At 42.4% G+C, this 27,249-nt stretch overlaps 1 protein-coding gene across 1 annotated transcript; it reads right to left on the reverse strand.

Moving 5' to 3' along the window:
- Nucleotides 1-26,894, reverse strand: COQ2 (coenzyme Q2, polyprenyltransferase). Its single transcript, XM_040237242.1, has 7 exons — nt 26,604-26,894; nt 16,883-17,049; nt 11,475-11,596; nt 6,722-6,807; nt 5,102-5,235; nt 1,561-1,749; nt 1-678 (listed from the first exon to the last, which is right to left on the reverse strand). Exons 1-7 carry the CDS (start codon nt 26,887-26,889, stop codon nt 514-516), a joined length of 1,149 nt encoding a protein of 382 aa, XP_040093176.1. The 5' UTR covers nt 26,890-26,894; the 3' UTR covers nt 1-513.
- Between the last annotated feature and the right edge of the window lie 355 nt (nt 26,895-27,249).

Consider the following 27,249-nt stretch of genomic DNA (forward strand, 5'->3'; position numbering starts at 1 on the left):
GTAGGTAAAAACAAATTTATTTACTTACTTAAATTCTCCTAAAATATAAAAACCAGAATGGTTTCCTGAATTATAGCTTTTGGCAGTAAGTAAAGGTCAATGCAAAGAACAGTAAGCCCCAACTTTCTGTAACAGCTTTTATTCTTTCCCCTAAAAAGTGCCCACTTTCCTAGAGACATTCATTTAGATAAGACATATATGAGTTTTTATTGCTAAAGTGCTAAAAATCATGTAATTCCTGTGACTCTAGATGAGGATTACAACAGGAAGAAAGCATTAATTTAAATACTCCAGGTCACTGCAAATCCTAAACAGTCCCTGGTTCCTGTGACAGGAGAAGAATCTGACATGTACATACTTGAACTAAAATCTAGGCCAAAATGCTCTAAAACTTCATCCACCGGTCTGTAATTCAGTTACATACCATAAGACTTATTCAAATCTAATTATGTGATAACAAGACCTGAAAGTGTTTTGTAAAAGTTTGATTTAAAAATCCCTAAACTTAATCTGCTAATTTTCTATTCTATTTTCTATATTTTTCTTTGTTTTATCTGTCTCCTTGGCTTTCCACAAGTTCCCAAGGACAATCCCTAAGAAAATTATTAGTCCTATTGTTTGGTTGGAGGTGAACTTTTCCCAACAGTCCTCAGGTCTGTGGATGTCCAGAGTGTAAATCTAGGAGGAAAGAGCACACGCTGTGTTAGACCTCAGCATCACAGATACACATGTCACTATGAAGAAGATAACATTGTAGAATTTTAAGCAATAGGAAGACTTTAATGCACCTGAGACTATTTCCCAACGTAGAAAACAATTGATCATATCTTTCAATGGATAGCCTCTAAGCTGTCCTAAGACCCAGAACCTGAGAGGTGGAGGAAAACTTGGAGAGACAACACATGCTATTTTTAGTTCTATTTAGAAAGTTCTTCCTTACACCAATTGATCTAAGATCTGCTTCCCCCAGCTCCTACCCTCGATTTTAGCCTTATCCTTTGGAGCAATGTTTCTCAGCAGAAGAGCAAGTAACATTTGGGCAGGACAGCTCTCTACTGTGCAGGGCTGTCCAATGCATCAAGAGATGTTTAATGTACCTGGTGGCCCTCACTGTCTACATCTTAGCATTTCGTGTCTTATCTTGCCTTGGTCTCAGTGCCAGTGGGACCGGAACATGTGAGTGATTAGTTTGCTAACCATCAATAGATGCCCACATTTAAAAAACATGGTTGTGTTGATCAGTTTGCTTTCAGAGTAATTCAACTCAAGTCACAACCTTAAGACATTGCTCAAATTTTTCTAGACATGCATCAGAAATAATTCCAAGAAAATCAGAAGGAAAAAAATATCTAGGTTTAGGTTCATACTGTTTCTCTAAAATAATACAGCTAGCTTTTTTATATGGCATACTAGGGCAAAGAAGGGACAGTCAAATCAGTATAATCCAAGCAATTGTTTTAGGAAGTGTCTTGTTGGTAAAACACAGAGGGCATTTTGTTTAAATGATTTTTATAATTTATGCCAAGGAAAAAAGAGGGAAAGGAAAGAAAAAGACCAAACCTGGTGAGCCAGATGGGCTCCTACAGCAGCCAGGGCAGTGTAGTAGGGCGCAGTCTGACCACTGTTCACTCCCACCAGGGTCAGTGCCCCCAGCATGGCCACACTGAAGCCACTGAGCCACTTCTTGGTGTCTTCACGGAACCGCAGTGCCGTGGACTTAAGCCCGATCAAAGCATCATCTTTCTTATCCTAACATTGGAAAGTAGTAAGAAATTGATTTTACTGAGATTTAATTCACATACCACAAAGTTCACCATTTTGAAGTATGTAATTCAGTGCGTGTGTGCATGTTCAGTCACTTCAATCATATCCGACTCTTGGCAACCCTATGGACTATAGCCCACCTGGCTCCCTTGTCCATGAGATTCTCCAGGAAAGAGTAATGAAGTGGGTTGCCATGCCCTCCTCCAGGGCATCTTCCTGACCCAGGGATCGAACCTGCATCGCCTGCATTGGCAGGTGGGTTCTTTACCATTAGGGCCACCTGAGAAGCCTTGTGCAACCATCACTAACATCTCATTCCAGTAGAAACTGTGTTTTAAAGACCCCGCAGGGACTCCCTAGTGGTCCAGTGGTAAAGAACTTGCCTTCCAATGTAGGGGATATGGGTTCAATCCCTGGATGGAGAACTAAGATCCCACATGCTGCAGGGCAACTAAGACCATGCACTGCAATAAGAGAGCCCAGGAGCCTCACCTAGAGAAGGCCATGTGCCTCAACAAAGACCCAGCATACTGAAAAAAAAACAAAACGTAAAAACTATGTAGATATACCGTAAGTAGCAAAAAATGGCAGTAACTCAGAAACTCAGTTGATAAAAAATGAATGTGAGGCCAAACTGAAGTTAAATGTTACTGCTAAAATGATCTTCCAGGTCTGTGTATCACTGTACTTTTACAATCCTATACTGACTTTTACTAAATTAGAAATCACACTTAAGTCTAATTCTTCACATAGCTCTTCTTTCCTTCAGAGTTCTCAAACCTCAATGATTTCCTATATATTTCAATCTTGCGAAAATCAAACGTGTAAAAACGATCACTTGCTAGCTAACCACATCCATTCAGATTTCACTTCCAGCTCAGTTTATTCCTTGCTTCTCCTGTCAAACCCTTCCTGTTTAAGTAGAGCTAGGTCTTGATGATACACTCCCACATGGCAGACTGGTCTCTTCTAGCAACTTTATTTGTAAGCATTTCTATTTATTGTTGTAATCATGGTCATGTGACATTAGAGACTGCATGCAAAGTGGGCATGGAGGGAATATACCTCAACATAATAAAGGTCATATAAGACAAATCTACAGCAAACATACTCTATGGTGAAAATCTGAAAGCTGTCCTTCCAGGATCAGAAACCAGATGAGGATATCCATTCCTGCCACTTTTATTCAACATAGTACTGGAATTCCTCGCTAGAGCAGTTGAGCAAGAAAAAGAAAGAAAAGACACCCAAATTGGAAAGGAAGAAGTAAAACAATCACTAGTGGCAGATGACATGGTTTCATATATAGAAAACCCTAAAGATGCTGCCAAAAAAACTATTAGAAATTATAAACGTGTACAGTGAAGCTGTAGGGGACCAATTTGATATACAAAAATTTGTTGTATTTCTATACACTGAGCATGCAGAAAGAGAAATTAAGAAAATAATCTCATTTACAATCACAACAACAAAATACCTACGAATAAATTTAACCATGGAGGTAAAAAACCTATAGTCTGAAAATATGAGATATTGTTGAAAGAAATGAAGACACAAAGAAATGGAAAATTATTCCATGCTCATGGATTCAAAGAATTAAAATTACTAAAATATCTATACTTCCTAAAGCAACCTACAGTCAATCCAACCTCTATCAAAATACCAACAACTTTCTTCATAGAAACAGAACAAAAAATCCTAAAATTTGTATGGGACTACAGAAGACCCTAAAAAGCCAAAGCAATCTTGAGAAAAAAGAACAAAGCTGGAGATATATGTCCTGATTTCAAATTATACTACAAAGCTATCATAGTCAAAATCGCGTGGTATTGGCAGAAAAACAGACACATATAGATCACTGGAAACAGAATTGAGAGCCCAGAAATAAGCTCACCTGTACATGGACAATTAATTTACAACAAAGGAGCAAAGAACATAAAATGGAAAAAAGTTGAATAAATGGTGTTGGGAAAACTAGACAGCCACGCGCAAAAGGAATGAAACTAGACCACTATCTTATATCATACATAAAAATTAACTCAAAATGGATTAAAGATTTGAATGTAAGACCTGAAGCCATAAAACTCATAGAAGAAAACATAGGCAGTACACTCCTGCCTGATGTCAGTCTTAGTAATATCTTAATGGATATATCTTCTCAGGTAAGCAAAACAAAAGCAGAAATAAATGAATAAGACTGCATCAAACTAAAAAGCTTCTGCACAGCAAAGGAAACCATCAACAAAGTGAAAGGACAAACTACCACATGGGAGAAGATATCTGCAAATCTGGTAAGGTGTTAATATTCAAAATATATAAAGAACTCAACAACAACAAAAAAAACCCCCTAGTTAATAAATGGGCAAAGGGTCTGAACAGACATTGCCCTGAAGAGGTTTTCTAAAGAACACATACAGATGGCCAACAGGCATATGAAAAGATGTTCAGCATCATTAATCAATAGGGAAATGCAAACCCAAACCACAAAGAGATATCACCCCATGCTTGTTAGAAAGGCTATCAGAAAGACATGAATAACAAGTGTTGACAAGGCGAGGGAGAAAGAGTAGCCCTCGTGCACTGCTGGTGGGAATATACAGAGGTGCAGTCACTGTGGGAAACCAGAAGGGAGATGTCTCAAAAAGAACAGAACAGAACTGCTGTGTGGTCCAACTATTCCACTTCTGGGTATCTACTAAAGAAAACGAAAACACTAATTCAAGAAGATACATAGGTGCCCCAGTGTTTATCACAGCACTATATACAAGCTAAGATATGGAAGCAACCTCAGGGCCCATCAACAGATGAACTGACAAAGATGTGTTATATACACACAATGGAATACTATTTAGCCATAAAAGGATAAAATCTTGCCATTTGCAACAACACAGGTGGATCTTGAGGGTATTATGCTAGATAAAATATTATATTAAATAAAAAGACAAATACCATACAATTTCACTCACATGTGGAATATTAAAAAAATAAATGAACAAACAAAACTGGAACACATAGATAGATACAGAGAACAGACTAGTGGTTACCAGAGGGGAAGGGGCTGTGGGCAGGGCAAAATGGATAAAGGGAGTCAACAATATGGAGATGGATGGAAACTAAACTTCTGGTGGTCAGTACCCTGACGTGTATACAGAATTCAAAGTACAATGCTGTACAAATGACACACATAACGTTATAAACCAATTACCTCAATTAAAAAAAAAAAAAAAGCCTAAAGAAAACACCTTTCCTTTTAATTTGCTTCTTATTTTAAAGTTCTTAAATAAAAAAAAACAAACCAACAGTTAAACCAAAGTTACAAAAAAGGATATTTCTTTACCTGATGGGCATAGATAGTATCGTATATCAGAGTCCACATAATTCCAGAAAAATAGAGAGGAAGGCAAACAGATGGATCACAGGAGCCCTTGATAGCAGACCATCCAAGCAACGCTCCCCAATTAAATGTCAACCCTACAATTAGTGAAACAGAAAGAGAAGAAAAGTCTAAATGTACTTTAGAATTCCACAGGGGAAGAAGGCGGCATCTGCAGGTATGAGCTGCTTCCATGTGTCAGGCTGTGTGTGTGCTGCCTTCTCACGTTTCTTTCTTAAATCCTCCCAAGTGTCTATATGGTACTTATTAGCAACACTTTACAGAACAGGAAAACAGAACCCGAAAGGGTAATTAAAAATTACATTGCTAACAGAGAGAATAATATCCCACGATAAACAGGGGGTTTCGTGGGAAGAACATGTGTCCTACCTAGTATGACGCCTGGCACAACCAATAAATAGTAGATGCCTTAGGGTTTGCACTCAGACCTGTCTGAGTCAAACTCCTGTATCCTTTTCTTTATTGCTGTATTTCCCCTTCAAGTTACAGAAACAAAGAGCACAGACAGAAACACTGGTTCCTTACCCCCTCTCTAAGGACTATAAACAAACATCCGCATGGCGACAACTCCTAAGTATCTCTGTGTCAGCCTAATCACTTCTCTCAGCTTCAGATCAGATACTGGGCTGCCTGCTAGACATCTCCAACCTGCAAGTCGCTCAGGCACGCTGACACGCATGCTCTGTGGGACCGCACTTCATCAGCTGAGGAAGAGGGAGTCTAAGTGGAAACAGGCAACGTCGGAGGAAAAAAAAAAGGGTATCTGAGAAAAGATGTCTGAGGTACCTGTGGGACTTGCTCCTTCAAGATGGTGAATGTGTTTCAGTCATTTTTATTTTTCTAGCACTTAGCATGATTCCTGACACAAAGTAAAAGTTAGGGTTTCAAGAAATACTTAAAGTAAATATACTAGCTTTCTTAATACTCTTCAAGTTTATTCTAGGAATAGAATAGAAAAGTCTAGGAACAGTTCTTTTTGCAATAGATTTTGACTTACGTACCTATCTTCCTCTTTCTACCAACTGATGTGCCAAGGGCTATGTTAGATGAGGCACCATCCATATATAAAGAATGGTCTATATTCCAGGCGTCTACAGTTTACTAACGGGGACAGAGGGAGGCTCTCAGCGTCTTCCTGTTCAACTGCTGCTGCTGAAATGAGTAAGTGCCACATGAGAGTGCTATGAGAGAGACTGGCTAAGTCTAAGGAAGCTTCACAGAGAGGGAGGAAGCTCTCACAAACTGTGACCCTTCTTCTCAGTCGACTCCATCTTCAGGACACGTAGGCTCGAGGCAGCTCATTTTTTTCTTCATGACATACCCAGATTTTTAAGACCATTTCAGGAAATAATGATGATGACCTTAGCAAATGTCCAAGATTTTTTAGCCAAAAAAGCAGCTAATTGCCCTTTTTAAAAATGACAATTTATTCCTGGTTTGGAAAATTTCACGACTGACCTGACATTTTATCTCTGTCACATTACACACACGTGTGTATATTATATATAAAAGCATAGCTTGAGGGTATTGAAGGAGATACTTGAGTAGTTATTTCAAGCTCACCCAAGGCTAACTGAGGCCAGTATGTAATTCGTTTCATTAGCGGGTAGGTGATGACAAGAAGTAGGGATGCTGCTCCAAGAGCTATACTGAAATCAAGAAAAAAAAAATTTAAAAAGATTAGTGTCACCATCTCTTAAAAATCCCTAAAAGATAACAATAGTAACACTAATTAGGAAATGATTTATCTTAAATTATACCTTTTTATTTGGTAAAATTTTCTTCCTAGACCTTGATTCCTGAACTTTAATTGGTACAAAGAATGATTAGAAAATACCTAAAGTGCTATACACAGGGAGCTCAGCTCAGTGCTCTGTGATGACCTAGAGGGTTGCAATGCGGGGTGGCGGGTGAGAGGGAGGTTCGAGAGAGGGTATATATGTATACTTATGGCTGATTCGCATTTATGGCAGAAACTAACACAACATTGTAATGCACTTATCCTCCACTCAAAAATAACTTAAAATACCTTCAGTGTTATAAACAACCAAACAAAATAAGAATAGATAACACATATATTGCTTTCATGTATTAGACTTCCCTGGTGGCTCCCATGGTAAAGCATCTGCCTACAAGGCGGGAGACCCAGGTTCAATCCCTGGGTTGGGAAGAGTCTCTGGAGAAGGAAATGGCAACCCACTCCAGTACTCTTGCCTGGAAAATCCCATGGATGGAGGAGCGTGGTAGGCTACAGTCCATGGGGTTGCAAAGAGTCAGGCACGACTACTACTTTAACGGCTCTAAATATGGTTAAGTCATAATAATCTTCACTACAACCCTAAGAGATGGGCAGTTTTATCCTTGGTTGTTTTTTTTTTTTTTTTTTGGCAGAGGGAAAAACTAAAGCGCAAAGAGAAAGTAATTTGCCACATGTCATGACAGCTAGTCAGCAGCAGGGCTGGGCTCAGGCCTAAGGCATCTGGCCCCCGTATCCAACACGATGTTCCTCATATGCTACTGCCTCTCTAAATTTCACTTTAAAACATCGAGACAGCAGGTAAACTGAGATGTCCTAACAGAGAATGGGAGTCCAAATACCCCTCCCTGTATGCATGACAAGGCATTACTTCTCTGCAGGATAAGGTCACAAAGCACCTAGGAAAGGAGGAAGACACCAGATGTTCTCAGGATGCTCACGGCTCACCTGGCATTACCCCTCCAGGAAGAACCTTTCAAAGTGTCATCACTCGACTGATAAGATGCCCCAGCCGTCTCACCCTGGGTCATCCCCTTCTCCTCCTGCCCCCAGTCCCTCCCAGCATCAGAGTCTTTTCCAGTGAGTCAACTCTTCGCATGAGGTGGCCAAAGTACTGGAGCTTCAGCTTTAGCATCATTCCTTCTAAAGGAATCCCAGGGCTGATCTCCTTCAGAATGGACTGGCTGGATCCCCTTGCAGTCCAAGGGCCTCTCAAGAGTCTTCTCCAACACCACAGTTCAAAAGCATCAATTCTTCAGCGCTCAGCCTTCTTCACAGTCCAACTCTCACATCCATACATGACCACAGGAAAAACCATAGCCTTGACTAGGCGGACCTTAGTCGGCAAAGTAATGTCTCTGCTTTTGAATATACTATCTAGGTTGGTCACAACTTTTCTTCCAAGGAGTAAACGTCTTTTAATTTCATGGCTTCAGTCACCATCTGCAGTGATTTTGGAGCCCCCCAAAATAAAGTCTGACACTGTTTCTACTGTTTCCCCATCTATTTCCCATCAAGTGATGGGACCGGATGCCATGATCTTCGTTTTCTGAATGTTGAGCTTTAAGCCAACTTTTTCACTCTCCTCTTTCACTTTCATCAAAAGGCTTTTTAGCTCCTCTTCACTTTCTGCCATAAGGGTGGTGTCATCTGCATATCTGAGGTTATTGATATTTCTCTCGGCAATCTTGATTCCAGCTTGTGTTTCTTCCAGTCCAGCGTTTCTCATGATGTACTCTGCATAGAAGTTAAATAAGCAGGCTGACAGTATACAGCCTTGACGTACTCCTTTTCCTATTTGGAATCAGTCTGTTGTTCCATGTCCAGTTCTAACTGTTGCTTCCTGACCTGCATACAGGTTTCTCAAGAGGCAGGTCAGGTGGTCTGGTATTCCCATCTCCTTCAGAATTTTCCACAGTTTATTGTGATCCACACAGTCAAAGGCTTTGGCATAGTCAATAAAGCAGAAATAGATGTTTTTCTGGAACTCTCTTGCTTTTTCCATGATCCAGCGGATGTTGGCAATTTGATGTCGGGTCCCTCTGCCTTTTCTAAAACCAGCTTGAACATCAGGGAGTTCACAGTTCACGTATTGCTGAAGCCTGGCTTGGAGAATTTTGAGCATTACTTTACCAGCATGTGAGAGAAGAGGTGACAAGAATACACGGAAGAAGTATACAAAAAAGATCTTCACGACCCAGATAATCATGATGATGTGATCACTAATCTAGAGCCAGACATCTTGGAATGTGAAGTCAAGTGGGCCTTAGAAAGCATCACTATGAACAAAGCTAGTGGAGGTGATGATATTCCAGTTGAGCTATTTCAAATCCTGAAAGATGATGCTGGGAAAGTGCTGCACTCAATATGCCAGAAAGTTTGGAAAATTCAGCAGTGGCCACAGGACTGGGAAAGGTCAGTTTTCATTCCAATCCCAAAGAAAGGCAATGCCAAAGAATGCTCAAACTACCGCACAATTGCACTCATCTCACATGCTAGTAAAGTAATGCTCAAAATTCTCCAAGCCAGGCTTCAGCAATACGTGAACTGTGAACTCCCTGATGTTCAGGCTGGTTTTAGAAAAGGCAGAGGGACCCGACATCAAATTGCCAACATCCGCTGGATCATGGAAAAAGCAAGAGAGTTCCAGAAAAACATCTATTTCTGCTTTATTGACTATGCCAAAGCCTTTGACTGTGTGGATCACAATAAACTGTGGAAAATTCTGAAGGAGATGGGAATACCAGACCACCTGACCTGCCTCTTGAGAAACCTGTATGCAGGTCAGGAAGCAACAGTTAGAACTGGAGATGGAACAACAGATTGATTCCAAATAGGACAAGGAGTACCTCAAGGCTGTATACTGTCAGCCTGCTTATTTAACTTCTATGCAGAGTACATCATGAGAAACGCTGGACTGGAAGAAACACAAGCTGGAATCAAGATTGCCGAGAGAAATATCAATAACCTCAGATATGCAGATGACACCACCCTTATGGCAGAAAGTGAAGAGGAGCTAAAAAGCCTTTTGATGAAAGTGAAAGAGGAGAGTGAAAAAGTTGGCTTAAAGCTCAACATTCAGAAAACGAAGATCATGGCATCCGGTCCCATCACTTGATGGGAAATAGATGGGGAAACAGTAGAAACAGTGTCAGACTTTATATTTTGGGGCTCTAAAATCACTGCAGATGGTGACTGAAGCCATGAAATTAAAAGACGTTTACTCCTTGGAAGAAAAGTTGTGACCAACCAGATAGTATATTCAAAAGCAGAGACATTACTTTGCCGACTAAGGTCCGCCTAGTCAAGGCTATGGTTTTTCCTGTGGTCATGTATGGATGTGAGAGATGGACTGTGAAGAAGGCTGAGCACTGAAGAATTGATGCTTTTGAACTGTGGTGTTGGAGAAGACTCTTGAGGGTCCCTTGGACTGCAAGGAGATCCAACCAGTCCACTCTGAAGGAGATCAGCCCTGGGATTTCTTTGGAAGGAATGATGCTAAAGCTGAAGCTCCAGTACTTTGGACACCTCATGCGAAGAGTTGATTCATTGGAAAAGACTCTCATGCTAGGAGAGATTGGGGGCAGGAGGAGAAGGGGATGACCCAGGATGAGATGGCTGGATGGCATCACGGACTCAATGGACGTGAGTCTGAGTGAACTCCGGGAGATGGTGATGGACAGGGAGGCCTGGTGTGCTGTGATTCACGGGGTCGCAAAGAGTCGGACACGACTGAGCGACTGAACTACTCAGGATAAGATATGCAGTAAGTCTAGTCTCCACATGCTTATTCGCTGAGCTCCTCCTCTTTTCTGTCTTATTAAAACACTATGTAGTAAGCAGCCATCTGATACACAGAAGTTTAATTCTGTCTGCGTTCAAGAGGTTCACAAATGAGTCCTTTTTTCTTCTGTTGCTGATTAGGAATATGACGCTGAGAAAGACTTTTTTTTGCAAAGTGAGTACAATCATTCCTGCCTCTTCTGCCCCTACCACTTCAGAGACACTACGTGGATAGGAAAAATTACACAAATGGGTTTATACACACACTCCCATGCATGCACCTAGAAAACCTAGGAAAGTGCCTTGAGTCCTTGAGGGAACACACAGCGCAAGTCCTGGAGGTGGTGTGAGGGAGTGAGTGAGTGACGTCGCTCAGCCGTGTCCAACTCTTTTCGACCCCATGGACTGTAGCCTACCACACTCCTCCATCCATGGGATTTTCCAGGCAAGAGTACTGAAGTGGGTTGCCACTTCCTTCTCCAGAGAATCTTCCTGACCCAGGGATTGAACCCCAGTCTTCCGCATTGTAGGCAGATGCTTTACCGTCTAAACTACCAGGGAAGGATAAATGAAATTGCTGATCTCATCATTCCTTTGGCCGAAAGCATTCCTGACTTTATACAACATGTGGTTGATTTACTAAGATTGTTAACTTTACAGATGTTTGATTAGGTACTAAACAACTTTGTGATTCAGGTATTTTGATTCTATCTTATATCTACTTCTGTACCAAATGAGAGATTTTATGCATGATTATGAAAAACACATTTACTGTACCTGTAGTAATTCAGACACAGAAGAACGCCCAGGGCCAAGGTCAGCTGTCCCCCAAGAAAAACAAAGGATTGAAAAGTTGAAATGTCTCCAGCAGCTATTGGGCGACTTGCTGTTCTTGTAACCTTAACACATAAAACAGATCCCTTAGCGTTGAGAAATAGCTCAATTATTTACTTAAACATTGACTCAAGAGACTGGCCCATGATACCCACTAACACAGATACATGAATAAAAAGTGAACACTGGAAGTACTGCCAAGAATCAAAGTTCCTATTTAAAACAGCTTTGAAAAGAACTAAGAAGTCCCACCATTCATTCCTCTTTCTGTCGCCCATCCCCATCTACAAACAAAACAAAGCAACTTCCTGATCTAACTATTTAGATACCCAGCTTAGCAAGTATATTCTCAATTTCCAGAGAGCAATGAGGGACAAAATTAATGGGACTGTCAGGAAGGGAAACTGCAGAGCATGTCAGATAAGGGTGCTATCATGTGAGTATGGGGAGCACTGCAGCAGATGTCAGATATGAAGAAAGAAGACAGATTCTGTGAGTCTGGAAGTGGGAATGGGACTTCCATGGTGGTCCAGAGGCTAAGACTTCAAATTTCCAATGCAGGGAGCCCGGGTTTGAAACCTTGTGATTATTCTAAACTCAACCACAAATAAACAGCATAACCAAAATTTTCAGCACTGCTGAAAGTTGAGAACTCAGGATCTGGTATCAGAGAGCCTAGCATTTGAATCCAATTCCATCACTTATTGGCTCTGTGAATTCTGGCAAATTACTTGACCTCCCCCAGGTTTAGGTTGCTGCTGCTGCTGCTAAGTTGCTTCAGTCGTGTCCGACTCTGTGTGACCCCATAGACGGCAGCCCACCAGGCTCTCCTGTCCCTGGGATTCTCCAGGCAAGAACACTGGAGTGGGTTGCCATTTCCTTCTCCAATGCATGAAAGTGAAAAGTGAAAGGGAAGTCGCTCAGTGGTGTCCAACTCTTAGCAACCCCATGGACTGCAGCCTATCAGGCTCCTCTGTCCATGGGATTTTCCAGGCAAGAGTACTGGAGTGGGGTGCCATTGCCTTCTCCAAGGTTTAGGTTACTTACTTACTAAAGGAAAAAGAGAGAGAGAGGGAGAGGTAATAACAGTACCTACTTCACAGTGCAATGTCTGATGCCATAAATATTAACTATAATTAATATATTTTTGTATGACTTATATCAAGGGTTCAGCAAACTATGGCCTGTGAGCCAAATTCAGCCTTCTGTTTTTATATGGCACTATGAGATCCAACCAGTCCATTCTGAAGGAAATCAGCCCTGGGATTTCTTTGGAAGGAATGATGCTAAAGCTGAAACTCCAGTACTTTGGCCACCTCATGCAAAGAGTTGACTCATTGGAAAAGACTCTGATGCTGGGAGGGATTGGGGGAAGGAGGAGAAGGGGACGACAGAGGATGAGATGGCTGGATGGCATCACTGACTCGATGGATGTGAGTCTGAGTGAACTCCGGGAGTTGGTGATGGACAGGGAGGCCTGGCGTGCTATGATTCATGGGGTCGCAAAGAGTTGGACACGACTGAGCGACTGAATTGAACTGATGAGCTAAGAATGGCTTTTACTTTTTTTGGTGATTGAAAGTAAATCAGAGAAAGAGTAAAGTATTGTGCCACATGCAAGTAGGCTGAAATTCAAATTTCAGTGTCCACAAATAAAATTTTATTGAATCAGTGACACGCCCATTTCCTTACATACTGTATGTGTCTGCTTTCATGCTGCAACAGAATGTAGTAGTTACAACAAAGACTACACGGCCCACAAAGCTAAAATATTTGCTATCTGGCCCTTTAGAGAAAAGTTGTGCTGACCAGATTTAGAGCATGCCTCACTGTGCAATGAAATAGTTTGTCAGAAACTGTAATGATTCATCTTGGTCAGTGCCAGAACTGAATATTTTATCCTCGATTTGTAGTTTCAAGTAATAATAATATTTATGTTCTTATATTTGACTTAGGATATTATGCTTATTCCTGCCAGTATTTGAGTGTTACAGTATGCTACTTAATCTGAGATTTATATACGCATCGCACTGTTGAGTCCTTATAACGACCGTTTTTAGCCACTTGAAGTTCTTGCCACTTCTAAGTTTTGGGAAACTGAGACAGAGAGGCTCAGGAACTCCCCAAGGTCACAGACATGAAGGCAGTACAGTCATTCCAGTCCCACCAAGCACGGTACTAATCACAAGATTACACTGCCCCTTCAGGACAAGGGAAACTGCCTGGCTAAATGTGAGAGCTGAAAATAAAGCACCCACCAAAAGACTAAAAATGATGTAACATGATAATCAAAAAACACATTCTACGTGGTTTTTATGAAGCTAGAATGCTCACAGCTGACAAAACCAAATCATTAACACCTGTGCACTGAGATTTGGGGACATAATGTTTATCACATGACTAGCAGACTACATCCATTCTGAAGGAGATCAACCCTGGGATTTCTTTGGAAGGAATGATGCTAAAGCTGAAACTCCAGTACTTTGGCCACCTCATGCAAAGAGCTGACTCATTGGAAAAGACTTTGATGCTGGAAAGGATTGGGGGCAGGAGAAGAAGGGGATGACAGAGGATGAAATGGCTGGATGGCATCGCTGACTCTATGGACTTGAGCCTGAGTGAACTCCGGGAGTTGGTGATGGACAGGGAGGCCTGGCATGCTGCGATTCATGGGGTCGCAAAGAGTCGGACACGACTGAGCGACTGAACTGAACTGAACAGACTACATACCTTATCAACAAAACACATTTGGTCCATATAACCTGATAGCAATTCACTTATCATTTAATGTATCAGCAATTTACTTAGTCACCTACTATATTAACCAAACGGAGAAGGGAATGGCAACCCACTGCAGTAACACGACTGAGCAACACACACACACACACATTAAACAAAACCTTCAGCCCTAAACATATACTTACGGATACACAGCCTTTAAGAAACTGCAAGGTAAGCATTACAATTTGACCAAGCTTTTCAACCCACTCCCTCAAAGAGATGCTCACAACATTTTAAAATTCATGTTAGCAACACCACAGCTATAGAACACTCACTTAAGTGCTCTGCTGTATGGCAACACAGACTCTGGATTCTTCTAATCAGTGAAAAAGGCATGGGGGAGATGTAAGATATCTAATCAGTTCCCTTTTACCTAGGGAGAAAAAAATTCACTTAAGAGAAAACTAAAATGACTCTATTTTGTTAATTTTATAAGTAGAAAAAGTTGGTTGGTTTGATTATGTTATTTTAAAGTTAATTATGTTATTTTTAAATTAAATTTTTAATTAAACTTTTGGAGATAATTTGTGGATTAATGTGCAATTTTTAAAAAATCTCTGTATTTTAAGAAATATAGAAACCCTTTGTATCCATTATCTAGTTTCCTCCAAGGGGAATATTCTGTAAAACTTTAGAATATCACAATCAGGAAACTGACACCAAGCTGCTCTACATGTGTTCAATAATTATTCTGAACGGATATACACTAGTATATCCACATTCATATGGTTATACAGAATGAAAAATCGACCAGGAAGTGCAGCCTCCCAAATTAAGAAAGTATGCATCGCTTGGCATGGATCAAGGCAACCCAACTGGGTCATCGAGACAGAGATGCCGTTACTGTGGGTCACGTGACTCTGCCACTGTCCTACCCTGCAGCCACACACACAAACCCACAGTTGCAGCCATCAAGCATCACAGACTTTAGCTCACAGCCACGCCTCTGGACTCCCTCTACCTAGGGTGGCCTTCGCCTCCCAGCCCAGCATTTACTTTTGGCATCTTATTCTGTCATAGTTTGAAGGTCACCTTACCCTACCTGAAAAAGTCTCTCTAACCCTCCGTGATGCTAAGGTAAGGCAGGTGGTCTTCAGTAAGTTTCTTTATGGACACTATCTCTTGATAGCTAATAGTACTAAACTGAAGTCAGCAATGTTATCTTTCATCCATGCAATCCCAGAATCCGTCACTGTGTCTCATTCACAATAGGTATTTGATAAATATACTAATGTGAACTAAAAATCTAGATAGCATATTAAACCTAGATAGCATATTCAAAAGCAGAGACATTACTTTGCCAACAAAGGTCCGTCTAGTCAAGGCTATGGTTTTTCCTGTGGTCATGTATGGAGAGAGTTGGACTGTGAAGAAGGCTGAGCACCGAAGAATTGATGCTTTTGAACTGTGGTGTTGGAGAAGACTCTTGAGGGTCCCTTGGACTGCAAGGAGATCCAACCAGTCCATTCTAAAGGAGATCAGCCCTGGGATTTCTTTGGAAGGACTGATGCTAAAGCTGAAACTCCAATACTTTGGCCACTTCATGCGAAGAGTTGACTCACTGGAAAAGACTCTGATGCTGGGAGGGATTCAGGGCAGGAGGAGAAGGGGACAACAGAGGATGAGATGGCTGGCTGGCCTCACTGACTTGATGGATGTGAGTCTGAGTGAACTCCGGGAGATGGTGATGGACAGGGAGGCCTGGCGTGCTGCAATTCATGGGGTCACAAAGAGTCGGACACAACTGAGCGACTGAACTGAACTAAAAATCATTATAGGTGTGCTTTACTTAAGGAAAACTCAGACTTATAGGAAAGGCAAACCCTGGAAGATTATTCACTTTATGTGTTATATGATTATTTACTTTACATAATTCACCCTGGATTTCTTACAAATTGAATATTTATTTGATTATTTACTCAAGCATTTAATGAGCTTGTAGTTGTTATAGTATGGCTGCTGGAATAAAAGGCAAACAAAATGGACCTTTCCCTTGGGAAAATAAATATAATGTATCAAGTTTTAAATGAAGTTTTCTCTGGGGGCTTGGGGAAGGCAGATAAGGAACACTGGCATTTTCTATTCTTTCTATTTTTTGTATTGAGTGTTTCAGAGTAAGCATGTATTGTTTCTTCTAAGGAGGAAAAAAAGATGAAATTATGTTTTGCAAATGCTAGTAGGGCTGCCTTGGTTCATTTAAATTAAGGTTTGATTTACACAAGAATAGTTATGGTCCCAAAAGTTCTCAAAGGAAGGGCTGACAGTTCTTTCAGGCACCCCCAGGTTCAGGATGGAATTTTCACTTTCACTTCCAATATCCTTACTCTGGCCTTCCAAGTTTGAATTCATGTTGTAAAAAGGAAGTGCACACGGCCCCCACAGCTGCTCCTGGGTTAAGAAAGGCAGCTCTCTGCACTTTACAACACCAGCTATTCAGAGGATACCGACACTTGTTATTTCAGTGAGGACACTAAGTGATCCTGTCCCTTTATGAGGCACTCAGAAGGCAGGCCACGGTCTTACTCTGCAGAACTGAGAGCAGCCCCTGTGCCTTTCTGGGATGAATCTACCTTTTTATCATAGTCCTGGTCCCACATGTCGTTAATAGTACAGCCGGCTCCACGCATCAGCACAGCTCCAGTGCCAAACAGAGATAACATGTACCAGTCTGGGAGACAACCTGGGTCTGCTGCCAGACCGATGCTCCAAGTACATGGCAGATACAGCAGCCAGGTTCCTGAGCAAAAATAAAGAGACAAAACAGGGTACAGATTCAAAGTTAGTTAACTGCTTTCATTTGCTTGAACGCTGCAGCCAAAAGAAGTAAGGAACACAAAGTCAAAACCACATGACAAAACTGGGAAAATAATCTTGAAACTCATGTCACAGGGGACTATTCTCCCTAACATGTAGGGTTCCCAGAAACTGGAGAGACATCAACAGCCCAACTGAAAAAAAATGGACAGAAAACATAATGGAAAATGCAAATGGCTTTTATACCAATGAAAAGATACTCAACCTGATAAACACACACCGAAACTACATTGAGATAATATTTTTCACCTATCAGGTTGACAAAAACCAAAGTCTGACATACTCTGGGGATTTGGATACTCATGTATTTCTGATGAGGTTACCAATGATTCTATGGAGGACAGCTGAGAATTTTTACTATATATGTGTGTGTATGTGTATATATAGGCACATGCATACACATATTAAACAAATATATACATTCGAATGTATGTTCATAAACTATGCCAGGAAGCACACATTAGAAACTGATACTAACAACTGCTTTCAGGGAAGAGAACTGGTACGAAAAAAGGAGTGGAAGACTTAGTTTTCACTTTACATACACCCTTGTACCTTTTGAATTGTGTCATATGCATTATTATATGTGTGGATTACCTGCTCAAAAAAGTGAATAAAACTACTGTTGTTAATACAATGTAATAAAATGACTTGGGGAGAGAGGGATTAACCTACTTTTTTTAAATAAAATATTTTGCTAGAACAATACATGCACAAATATGAGTAGTTCTGGTACCCAGCGCCTAAACTAGATGAAATTAAGCTAAAACCAAGGAGACTATAGGGATGGATATTTCACACATGAACTTTAGTAGATATCCAATTTTCAAAAGAATAGATATCTAATTTTCAAAAGAAAATCTTTCGATGACTGTTTGGATATAGCACCTATTAGATAAGTTCCAACAATAAACTGTGGAAAATTCTGAAAGAGATGGGAATACCAGACTACCTGACCTGCCTCTTGAGAAACCTACATGCAGGTCAGGAAGCAACAGTTAGAACTGGACATGGAACAACAGACTGGTTCCAAATAGGAAAAGGAGTACATCAAGGCTGTATATTGTCACTATGCTTATTTAACTTATATGCAGAGTACATCATGAGAAACGCTGGGTTGGAAGAAGCACAAGCTGGAATCAAGATTGCCGGGAGAAATATGAATAACCTCAGATATGCAGATGACACCACCCTTATGGCAGAAAGTGACGAGGAGCTAAAAAGCCTCTTGATGAAAGTGAAAGAGGAGAGTGAAAAAGCTGGCTTAAAGCTCAACATTCAGAAAACGAAGATCACGGCATCTGGTCCCATCATTTCATGGGAAATAGATGGGCAAACAGTGGAAACAGTGTCAGACTTTATTTTTTGGGGCTCCAAAATCACTGCAGATGGTGACTGTAGCCATGAAGTTAAAAGACGCTTACTCCTTGGAAGAAAAGTTATGACCAACCTAGATAGCATATTCAAAAGCAGAGACATTACTTTGCCAACAAAGGTCTGTCTAGTCAAGGCTATGGTTTTTCCAGTGGTCATGTATGGATGTGAGAGTTGGACTGGGAAGAAAGCTGAGCACCGAAGAATTGATGCTTTTGAACTGTGGTGTTGGAGAAGACTCTTGAGGGTCCCTTGGACTGCAAGGAGATCCAACCAGTCCATTCTGAAGGAGATCAGCCCTGGATTTCTTTGCAGGGAATGATGCTAAAGCTGAAGCTCCAGTACTTTGGCCACCTCATGCAAAGAGTTGACTCATTGCAAAAGACTCTGATGCTGGGAGGGACTGGGGGCAGCAGGAGAAGGGGACGACAGAGGATGAGATGGCTGGATGGCATCACTGACTTGATGGACGTGAGTCTGAGTGAACTCCGGAAGTTGGTGATGGACAGGGAGGCCTGGCGTGCTGCGATTCACGGGGTCACAAAGAGTCGGACTCGACTGAGCGACTGAACTGAACTGAACTGAAGCTTTCCTTTCCTACTAAGAAATATAAGGGTACAACCCCCACCTCAACCCCCTCCCCAATCCCTCAAATGTGTCCCTCTGGCATGAGGATTAATTTAGGCTGATTACCTTTAAGAAACAGAAGATTGAGGAAGTTTTCTTGTTATAGAATAGTGCTATCATCAGATAACTGCCAAAAACATGGGCTAGGTATGCTGTGGGAAACTTGGTAGGACCTGGAGCCCAGAGATAACTGTTTATTACACATTTGCTTTTCTATCTGCAGTGAATTATCTTCCTCCCCACCCCTCTGAGGTTCCAAACCACTACCCGCAATATCCTGCCATGTCTTTAGCTGAAGATGGTATTTAAGATGAGGATATTTTGACCATTTTGGTGAGTTGCTCAGTCTTCTTGGGTCTCTCTCCTGCATTCATACGATTAAACTTTTGTTTGACTATTTCCTATTAATGTGTCTCATGTCAACTTAATTCTTAGACTTAGAAGGGTGGAAGATAATTTCTTCCTCCTCAAAAAGTGAAATAGGACATGTGGCTAAAGAAATCAGATACTGCACAAAAATGGTCAGATGACAAAGTCCTTAGGATCATGTTTAAGCCTCATTAAATTCAAGCTTTATTCATCTGCAAATATTTATAAAGCACATCTTTGTACTAGAGATGTTCCAGGAATTGTGAATACAATGGTGACTAAGAGAGAGACGGTTTCTCCCTTCCTACAGCTTGTAAACCAAAAGGGAGAAACCCAGTTAAGCCAACAATAACAATAAAATAGACCAATTCAACAACAGGGCAAGTACAGGATCCTACAAAGGCATAAGACAGTGCCACCCAAGTTAACTGGGGACGGAGCAGGGAAAAATCAGGAAAGCTTTTCCAAAAGGGGTATAAACACACACTGCAGAAAAGGCAAGGCAAGGAGAGGCTAAGACACAGGAAGGACCAGTCTAGAGCTGAATTTAGGTTGTCCTGGATAGACTCACATTCAGTGTGTCCCATCTCAAACAGTAACAACAGTAACGTTCGGTAAACATTTGCGGAGTGTCAGGCAGTGCTCCTGATGCTCTCTCCATACAGACTCATTTAATCATCAAAGACACCCTTATAAAGCAGGCACTGTTATTACTCCCACTTTACAGATGAGGAAACAGATGCACAGAGATTTTAAGTAATACACAGTGGGTTTCAGAACTTCCTTTTCCCTGCACCTACCAGTAGAGTTCAGAGGGACAGGAGTGGCTAGCTGAACCTGTTCTGATAGAAAAGAAAGGTTACTACTTCACAGGCATTTTCCTGATGCAATAAGAACTGAAGGTTTCAGTTAAAGAAGAATTCTAAAGACAAAGATGTGTAACCACCTATAGCATTTCATGTTGGTGTCAAGATTTCCTTGGCCGTAAGTCTGTGTTATAGGTTCCGCATGCACTGATGGGAAGCTGTAGGGTACTCCTACAGATGAGGAAGGTTTCTGTAATGAAGGTTCTAGTGTCTGCTCCTAGCAAGTGATACCAGACACTCAAGTATATTAAATGTGAACTTTAGTCTTTCTTATCTACAAAAGAGGGGAAAGAACACCTACCTCTTAGAGTTGTTACGACAATGCTAATGACAGTGATAATGGAAAACAATTACAAATTCAGTGTTTACCTGCGACAGGTGCTGGCATCTAATAGTTTTGATTCTCACAATAAACATGCGGTAGGATATTATATTTACTTAACAAACACAGAAACTGAAGCATTGATAAAGTAATTTGCCCAAAGCCACACAGACAAACCTAGCCAAACCTGAAAGTGAAAGAGTTAGTCGCTCAGTCGTGTCTGTCTGACTGTGACTCCATGGACTAGCCCACCAGGCTCCTCTGTCCATGAAAATTCTCCAGGCAAGAATATCAGAGTGGGTTGCCATTCCCTTCTCCAGCGGAATCTTTCCAACCCAGGGATTGAACCCAGGTCTCTTGCACTGCAAGCAGACTGCTTACCTTCTGAGCCCCTGCTGCTGCTGCTAAGTCACTTCAGTCATGTCTGACTCTCTGCATCCCCATAGACGGCAGCCCACCAGGCTCCCCCATCCCTGGGATTCTCAAGGCAAGAACACTGGAGTGGGTGCCATTTCCTATTCCAATGCATGAAAGTGAAAAGTGAAAGTGAAGTCGCTCAGTTGTGCCCGACTCTTTGAGACCCCATGGACTGTGGCCCACCAGGCTCCTCCATCCATGGGATTTTTCCAGGCAAGAGTACTGGAGTGGGGTGCCATCGCCTTCTAGGCAGCATATTAAAAAGCAGAGACAACACTTGCTGACATAGGTCCCTAGAGTCAAAGCTATGGTTTTTCCAGTAGTCATTTACGGGTGTGAGAGTTGGACCATAAAGAAGGCAAGTGCTGAAGAACTGAAGCTTTCAAACTGTGACGTTGGAGAAGACTCTTGAGAGTCTCTTGGACTGCAAGGATATCAAACCAGTCAATCTTAAAGGAAATCAACCTTGAATATTCATTGGAAGGACTGATGCTGAAGCTGAAGCTCCAATGCTTTGGCCACCTGATGCGAAGAGCTCACTCACTGGAAAAGACTCTGATGCTGGGAGAGATTAAAGGCAAAAGGAGAAGGGGGCGGCAGAGGATAAGATGGTTAGATAGCATCACGAACTCAATGGACATGAATTTGAGAAAATTCTGGCAGATAGTGAAGGACAGGGGAGTCTGGTGAGCTGCAGTCCATGGGGTCACAAACAGTCCAACAGAACTTAGTGACTGAACAACAACATAGATAAAACATGGCAGAATTCAACGTGGCTGGAATTCAAACCCAGGCAGTTTGCCTCCAGACTATCACTCTGGGTATCTAAATCTCTACATAACCATGAATTCTTTCTTTTTCTTTTGTCCTCCTGATACTCAGCAACATGTCTTTGCCTTCCCTATGACACTTTTGCGACTGACTATCAACATGATATTTTCATTCTGTTCTCTCCCATGAAGAAAGATAGTGAGAATACAAATAGGCTTTAGAAAGATATATTCATTACATAAAAAGTAAAAACTCTCTGCACAACAATGTGAATTTACTTAGTTCCACTGAACTGTACAGTTAAATGTGGTTAAAATAGTATGATTTATGTTATGTGACTTTTACCACAATAAAATTTTTTTTTTAAAAAAAGAAAAGGTAAAAACTCTCTGGGAAATTACAAATAAATTGAGCAAGCATTCTGAAAGGTGATGAGTGGACCAGGAGCTTGTATAAACTGAGTCTAAGATTCATGTGCTAATAGATACTATCTTCAAGACAACACCAACAGCCATAAATGCAGTGAAACCACCAATTTCGTGGAAAGGGCGCCACCTGCTGAAACTTCCTGAAATAATGTAGTCTGTGACATGGTTGGAGGAAGTTGTAATCCTTTCTGAAAAACAGTGAAACCCACTTTTTAACAATAGCAAATTTCAGCAAATTAAAACATCACACATAGGGGCTTCCCTGGTGGCTCAGTGGTAAAGAATCCACCTACTAATGTAGGAGACATGGGTTCGATCCCTAATCCAGGAAGATCTCACATGCCACAGAGCAACTAAGCCTGTGTACCACAACTACTGACCCTTGAGAACGCCCATTACTGAGCCCACGTGCTGCAACGACTGAAGTCCGTGGGCCTAGAGCCTGTGCTCTGCAACAAGAGAAGCCACCCCAGTGAGAAGCCCCAGCACCACACCTAGAGAGTGGCCCCTGCTCGCTGCAACTAGAGAAAAACCCACGCAGCAACCAAGACCCAGCATGGTCAAAAATAAATAAAATTATAAAACCATACACATAATACCCACAAAAGAAGAATTTAAGCAAAGAAAAATCAAATCTGGAATTCTACTACTGTCAATTTATCATTCCTGGCATACAGTAGGGGCTCAAAACGATGCTTGCTGAATGAATTCTAATAGTACTGAGAGTGCCCAGGGGGGGCTAGTGGTAAAGAACCTGCCTGCCAATGCAGGAGACGAAAGAGACCTGGGTTCAACCCCCCTGAGTCAGGAAGATCCCCTCCAGGAGGGCATGGCAACCCACTCCAGTATTCTTGCCTGGAGAATCCCATGGACAGAGGAGCCTGGCGGGCTACAGTCTACAGGTTTGAAAAAAGGCAGACACGACTGAAGCGACTTAGCACACGGCACAGTACTGAGACTGTTAATAGGTTGTCTGAAAAGTCCTACAGTCATCTTATTTAGAACCAAAGCAAGCAGGCCGGTATCCTTCTAACATACTTAATACTACTTACCCAATCTTCTCCGATTCCAATTTCTCAAGTAACGGCTAACATTCTGGTGCATTTATTATGTCAAGCACTGTTCTAAGGACTTGACACTTATTAAATTCTCATGACCACTTTACAAAGTCAGTATTCTTAGTATCCTCATTTTACAGATGAGACATGAAGGCCCAGAGGGGTAAAGTAACTTACCAGAGGTCTCTCAAGTGAGCAGAGGGAAGATTCAAAGAAGTCTGGCTCTAGAGTTTTACTCATATATAAACTCTTTACAGTCTCTTATTATGTGGTCAAGCCTCTAAGGGAAAAGCCAGAGATTTATGGAAATGGGACTTAGGGCAGTTGCTCATATTAGATGCCCATAAGCCTACACTACGTACGGCTCTGTGACACATATCACAACAATAGAATAACAACGATTAGGCTTCAGGTTAGAATTAGGCTTAAAATTTTATGCCTATCAACTTGAATCTGGCCCCAAATGCCATGGGTCATGATGACAGGACTGTGCCTACCATTTAATTGACTTTTTCACTTTAACTGCTGATTGTTATAAATTCTTAGTGCTCTGATCTCAAATTGGTAGTGCATAAATTTAGAATACCAAAAACAAGGCCTAATTTGGGGGTCTTAGCTGAGCAAAGGTGGAGGGACTATATCTAGGCATTTGAATGTATTTACCATCCACTGCTTAAAAAAAAAAAAAGAAAAAGTTGGCTTAAAGCTCAACATTCAGAAAACTAAGATCATGGCATCTGGTCCCATCACTTCATGGCAAATAGATGGGGAAACAGTGGAAACAGTGGCTGACTTTATTTTTCTGGGCTCCAAGATCACTGCAGATGGTAACTGCAGCCATGAAATTAAAAGACGCTTACTCCTTGGAAGGAAAGTTATGACCAACCTAGACAGCATATTCAAAAGCAGAGACATTACTTTGCTAACAAAGGTCCATCTAGTCAAGGCTATGGTTTTTCCAGTGGTCATGTATGGATGTGAGAGTTGGACTATAAAGAAAGATGGGCGCTGAAGAATTGATGCTTTTGAACTGTGGTGGTGGAGAAGACTCTTGAGAGTCCCTTGGACTGCAAGGAGATCCAACCAGTCCATCCTAAAGGAGATCAGTCCTGGATGTCCATTGGAAGGATTGATGTTGAAGCTGCAACTCCAGTACTTTGGCCACCTGATGTGAAGAGCTGACTCATTGGAAAAGACCCTGATGCTGGGCAAGTTTGAGGGCAACAGAGGATGAGATGGTTGGATGGCATCACTGATTCAATGGACATGGGTTTGGGTGGATTGCAGGAGTTGGTGATGGACAGGGAGCCCTGGCGTGTTGCGGTTCATGGGGTCACAAAGAGTTGGACACGACTGAGCGATTGAACTGAACTGAACCATCCACTGCAATGGTACATGCCGTTAGCTAGATTACCTGGAGTTCAGCCTCCACCCCACCCCTCTGTCCATTCTAATTCCGTCCAGCTCTTATCCAGCCTTGATGCCCATTATTTTCTATGCTCAAGTGGGGTTCCACATGAGCTTATATCCTTAGTGCACCAACACTCTACCCTTGAGTCTTTGCAAAATAATTCCCCCACCAATGAGGAACTCTTTCTTCCTCTGCAAAATCTACCTGTCCTTTGAGGCAGGGGTCCCCAGTCTCTCGAATCTAATGCCTGATGACCTGAGGTGAAGCTGATGTCATAATAATAGAAATAAAGTGCACAAGAAATGCAATGCACTTGAAAAGTGAAGCGAAAGTGAAAGTCGCTCACTTGTGTCTACCTCTTTGCGACCCCATAGACTAAATAGTCCATGGAATTCTCCAGGCCAGAATACTGGAGTGGGTAGCCCTTCCCTTCTCCAGGGGATTTTCCCAATCCAAGGATCAAACCCAGGTCCCCACATTGCAGCTGGATTCTTTACCAGCTGAGCCACCAGGGAAGCCCAAATTGCACTTGAATCATCCCAAAACCATGTCACTCCCCCACAACCCCCAACACTGGGAAAAATGGTCTTTCTTGAAACCAGTCCCTGATGCCAAAAATGCTGGGGACCACTGCTTTGAGGTACACTTTCTTCTCAACTTTTTCCAGCAATTAACATTCACAATAATTACTCTTTTCCTGCTGTACTTACTATCTGTATCACTTATATTTGATCCCATACTTTCCCAACTCACCCAATAATTTCTTTTTTTTTTAACCAGACTGGGAGTTCTCTGAAAGGACAAAGTTGCCACAGCTCTTTCTATCCCTAAGGCTAGACAATGCAGTAGGACTTCAATCTTTCAATATTACCACCAGGGTCTTCTAGACACTAGAAATAAAAGTCCCATATAAGTGGAGTTTATGCTGTATTGGAAAAGTGCATCAACCAATAAATGCATAAGGCTAGCAGCGAAGGTTATGAAGAAAAATGAGAGGTAAAGAGATAGAGACTGCAGTGAAAGGTTAATATGTTACACAGAAAAGTCAAGGAAATCTTCCCTTAGGAGGCGACCGTGAGCTGATAAGTAGTAGACAAGTACAATGCCTGCAGCATTCGAATGAATTAAATCTTTGTGCTACAAACAGTGCAGGGCAAAGAGCTAAGAAACTCAGCATCATCCGGTCTGGCTCTCCAGAGAGCCTTGGTTTCCTCTGCATTTGCTTTGGGGGCCTTGCAGCATTATGGGAAAGATGAAACACAATGAATGTGGAGATGCTTGCACACTGTGCTTCTGCTAAGTCGCTTCAGCCGTGTCCGACTCTGTGCGACCCCATAGACGGCAGCCCACCAGGCTCCCCCGTCCCTGGGATTCTCCAGGCAAGAACACTGGAGTGGGTTGCCATTTCCTACTCCAATGCATGAAAGTGAAAAGTGAAAGTGAAGTCGCTCAGTCGTGTCCGACTCTTAGCGACCCCATGGACTGCAGCCTACCAGGCTCCTCCGTCCATGGGATTTTCCAGGCAAGAGTACTGGAGTGGGGTGCCATCGCCTTCTCCGCTTGCACACTGTAAACCTGCGCAAATGCAGGGATGCGGGCACGGAATTTCCGCTGGATTCACAACTTGCAAACACGGTCTGTGGGATGAGCGGAGTTTCTGCCCTGCTCAGGCGCTCAGGATTCAGGGAGCGGGTGGCAACCGGCCGGGCACTTCGGAGATCGCCCTGTTCGGGTTTCTCGAGGGTAAGGAGCACCTGGAGGCCAAGCCGCGACTTTCGGGCTTCATTTCCATGACGCCTGCAGCCCCCGGACCGCCGCGTCCGTCCGCACTCACCTATGGGCTTGTCCAACCGCATGAGGCGCAGGTAGGGCTGCAGAGGGCGGGGTGCCGAGTTCACGACCTCGGCTGCCGACAGGCTCAGCGGACGCCCGCGCGGCCCACGCCCGGCCGGGGGCTGCCAGCTCGCCGCGTGGAGCCCGCGGGCCGCGTGCACCAGGGCCAGGGAGCGGCCGCGCGCGCCGCACAGCCATGCCTGCGTCCCAGTCCGCAGGCCCTGCACGAGTTTCGCGCCGCCAGCGCCCAGCATGGCGCTCGGGAGAGCCTGGACCCGCAGGGGCATGACGTCATTCAAGAGCGTCAGGTCAGCGGCAGGCTGCGGGGTGACGTCAGCGGGATGACCGTCCGCGCCGGTCCGGCCCGTGTCCCAGTGGCCTGATCCTTTCGAGTATCGTGAAATGAAAAGTGTCGCGGTCACCTAGCGCTGTGAAGGAGTTCTTCAGAGGAAGGAATTCCTGGTATCTAAATACGTAGCAGTTGCTATAGGGAAAAGTAAAATAAAATAAAACCACCTGAGAAAAGCCTAGGGAAGCCCAATACTGGTTTGCAGTAGAAACTGTTTCCTTTTTAAAGCTAAAAGGTCACCAAACGGCCAAAAGCCAAGAATGTAAACTAAAGCCATATTCAGGGTTAAGGGACGTTC

This window comes from Oryx dammah, unplaced genomic scaffold, assembly GCF_014754425.2.
Source record: "Oryx dammah isolate SB20612 unplaced genomic scaffold, SCBI_Odam_1.1 HiC_scaffold_3, whole genome shotgun sequence".
Classification (NCBI taxonomy): Eukaryota; Metazoa; Chordata; class Mammalia; order Artiodactyla; family Bovidae; genus Oryx; species Oryx dammah.

What these genes read in the sequence shown, in the direction of transcription:
- COQ2 (XM_040237242.1), bottom strand. Translation starts at nt 26,889, where the DNA reads ATGCCCCTGCGGGTCCAGGCTCTCCCGAGCGCCATGCTGGGCGCTGGC. An exon ending in CTGTGTCTGAATTACTACAG is followed by an intron (nt 6,808 to 11,474) that starts GTACAGTAAATG and finishes TCTTGATTTCAG; the next exon opens with TATAGCTCTTGGAGCAGCAT. An exon ending in ATACTATCTATGCCCATCAG is followed by an intron (nt 1,750 to 5,101) that starts GTAAAGAAATAT and finishes TTCCAATGTTAG; the next exon opens with GATAAGAAAGATGATGCTTT.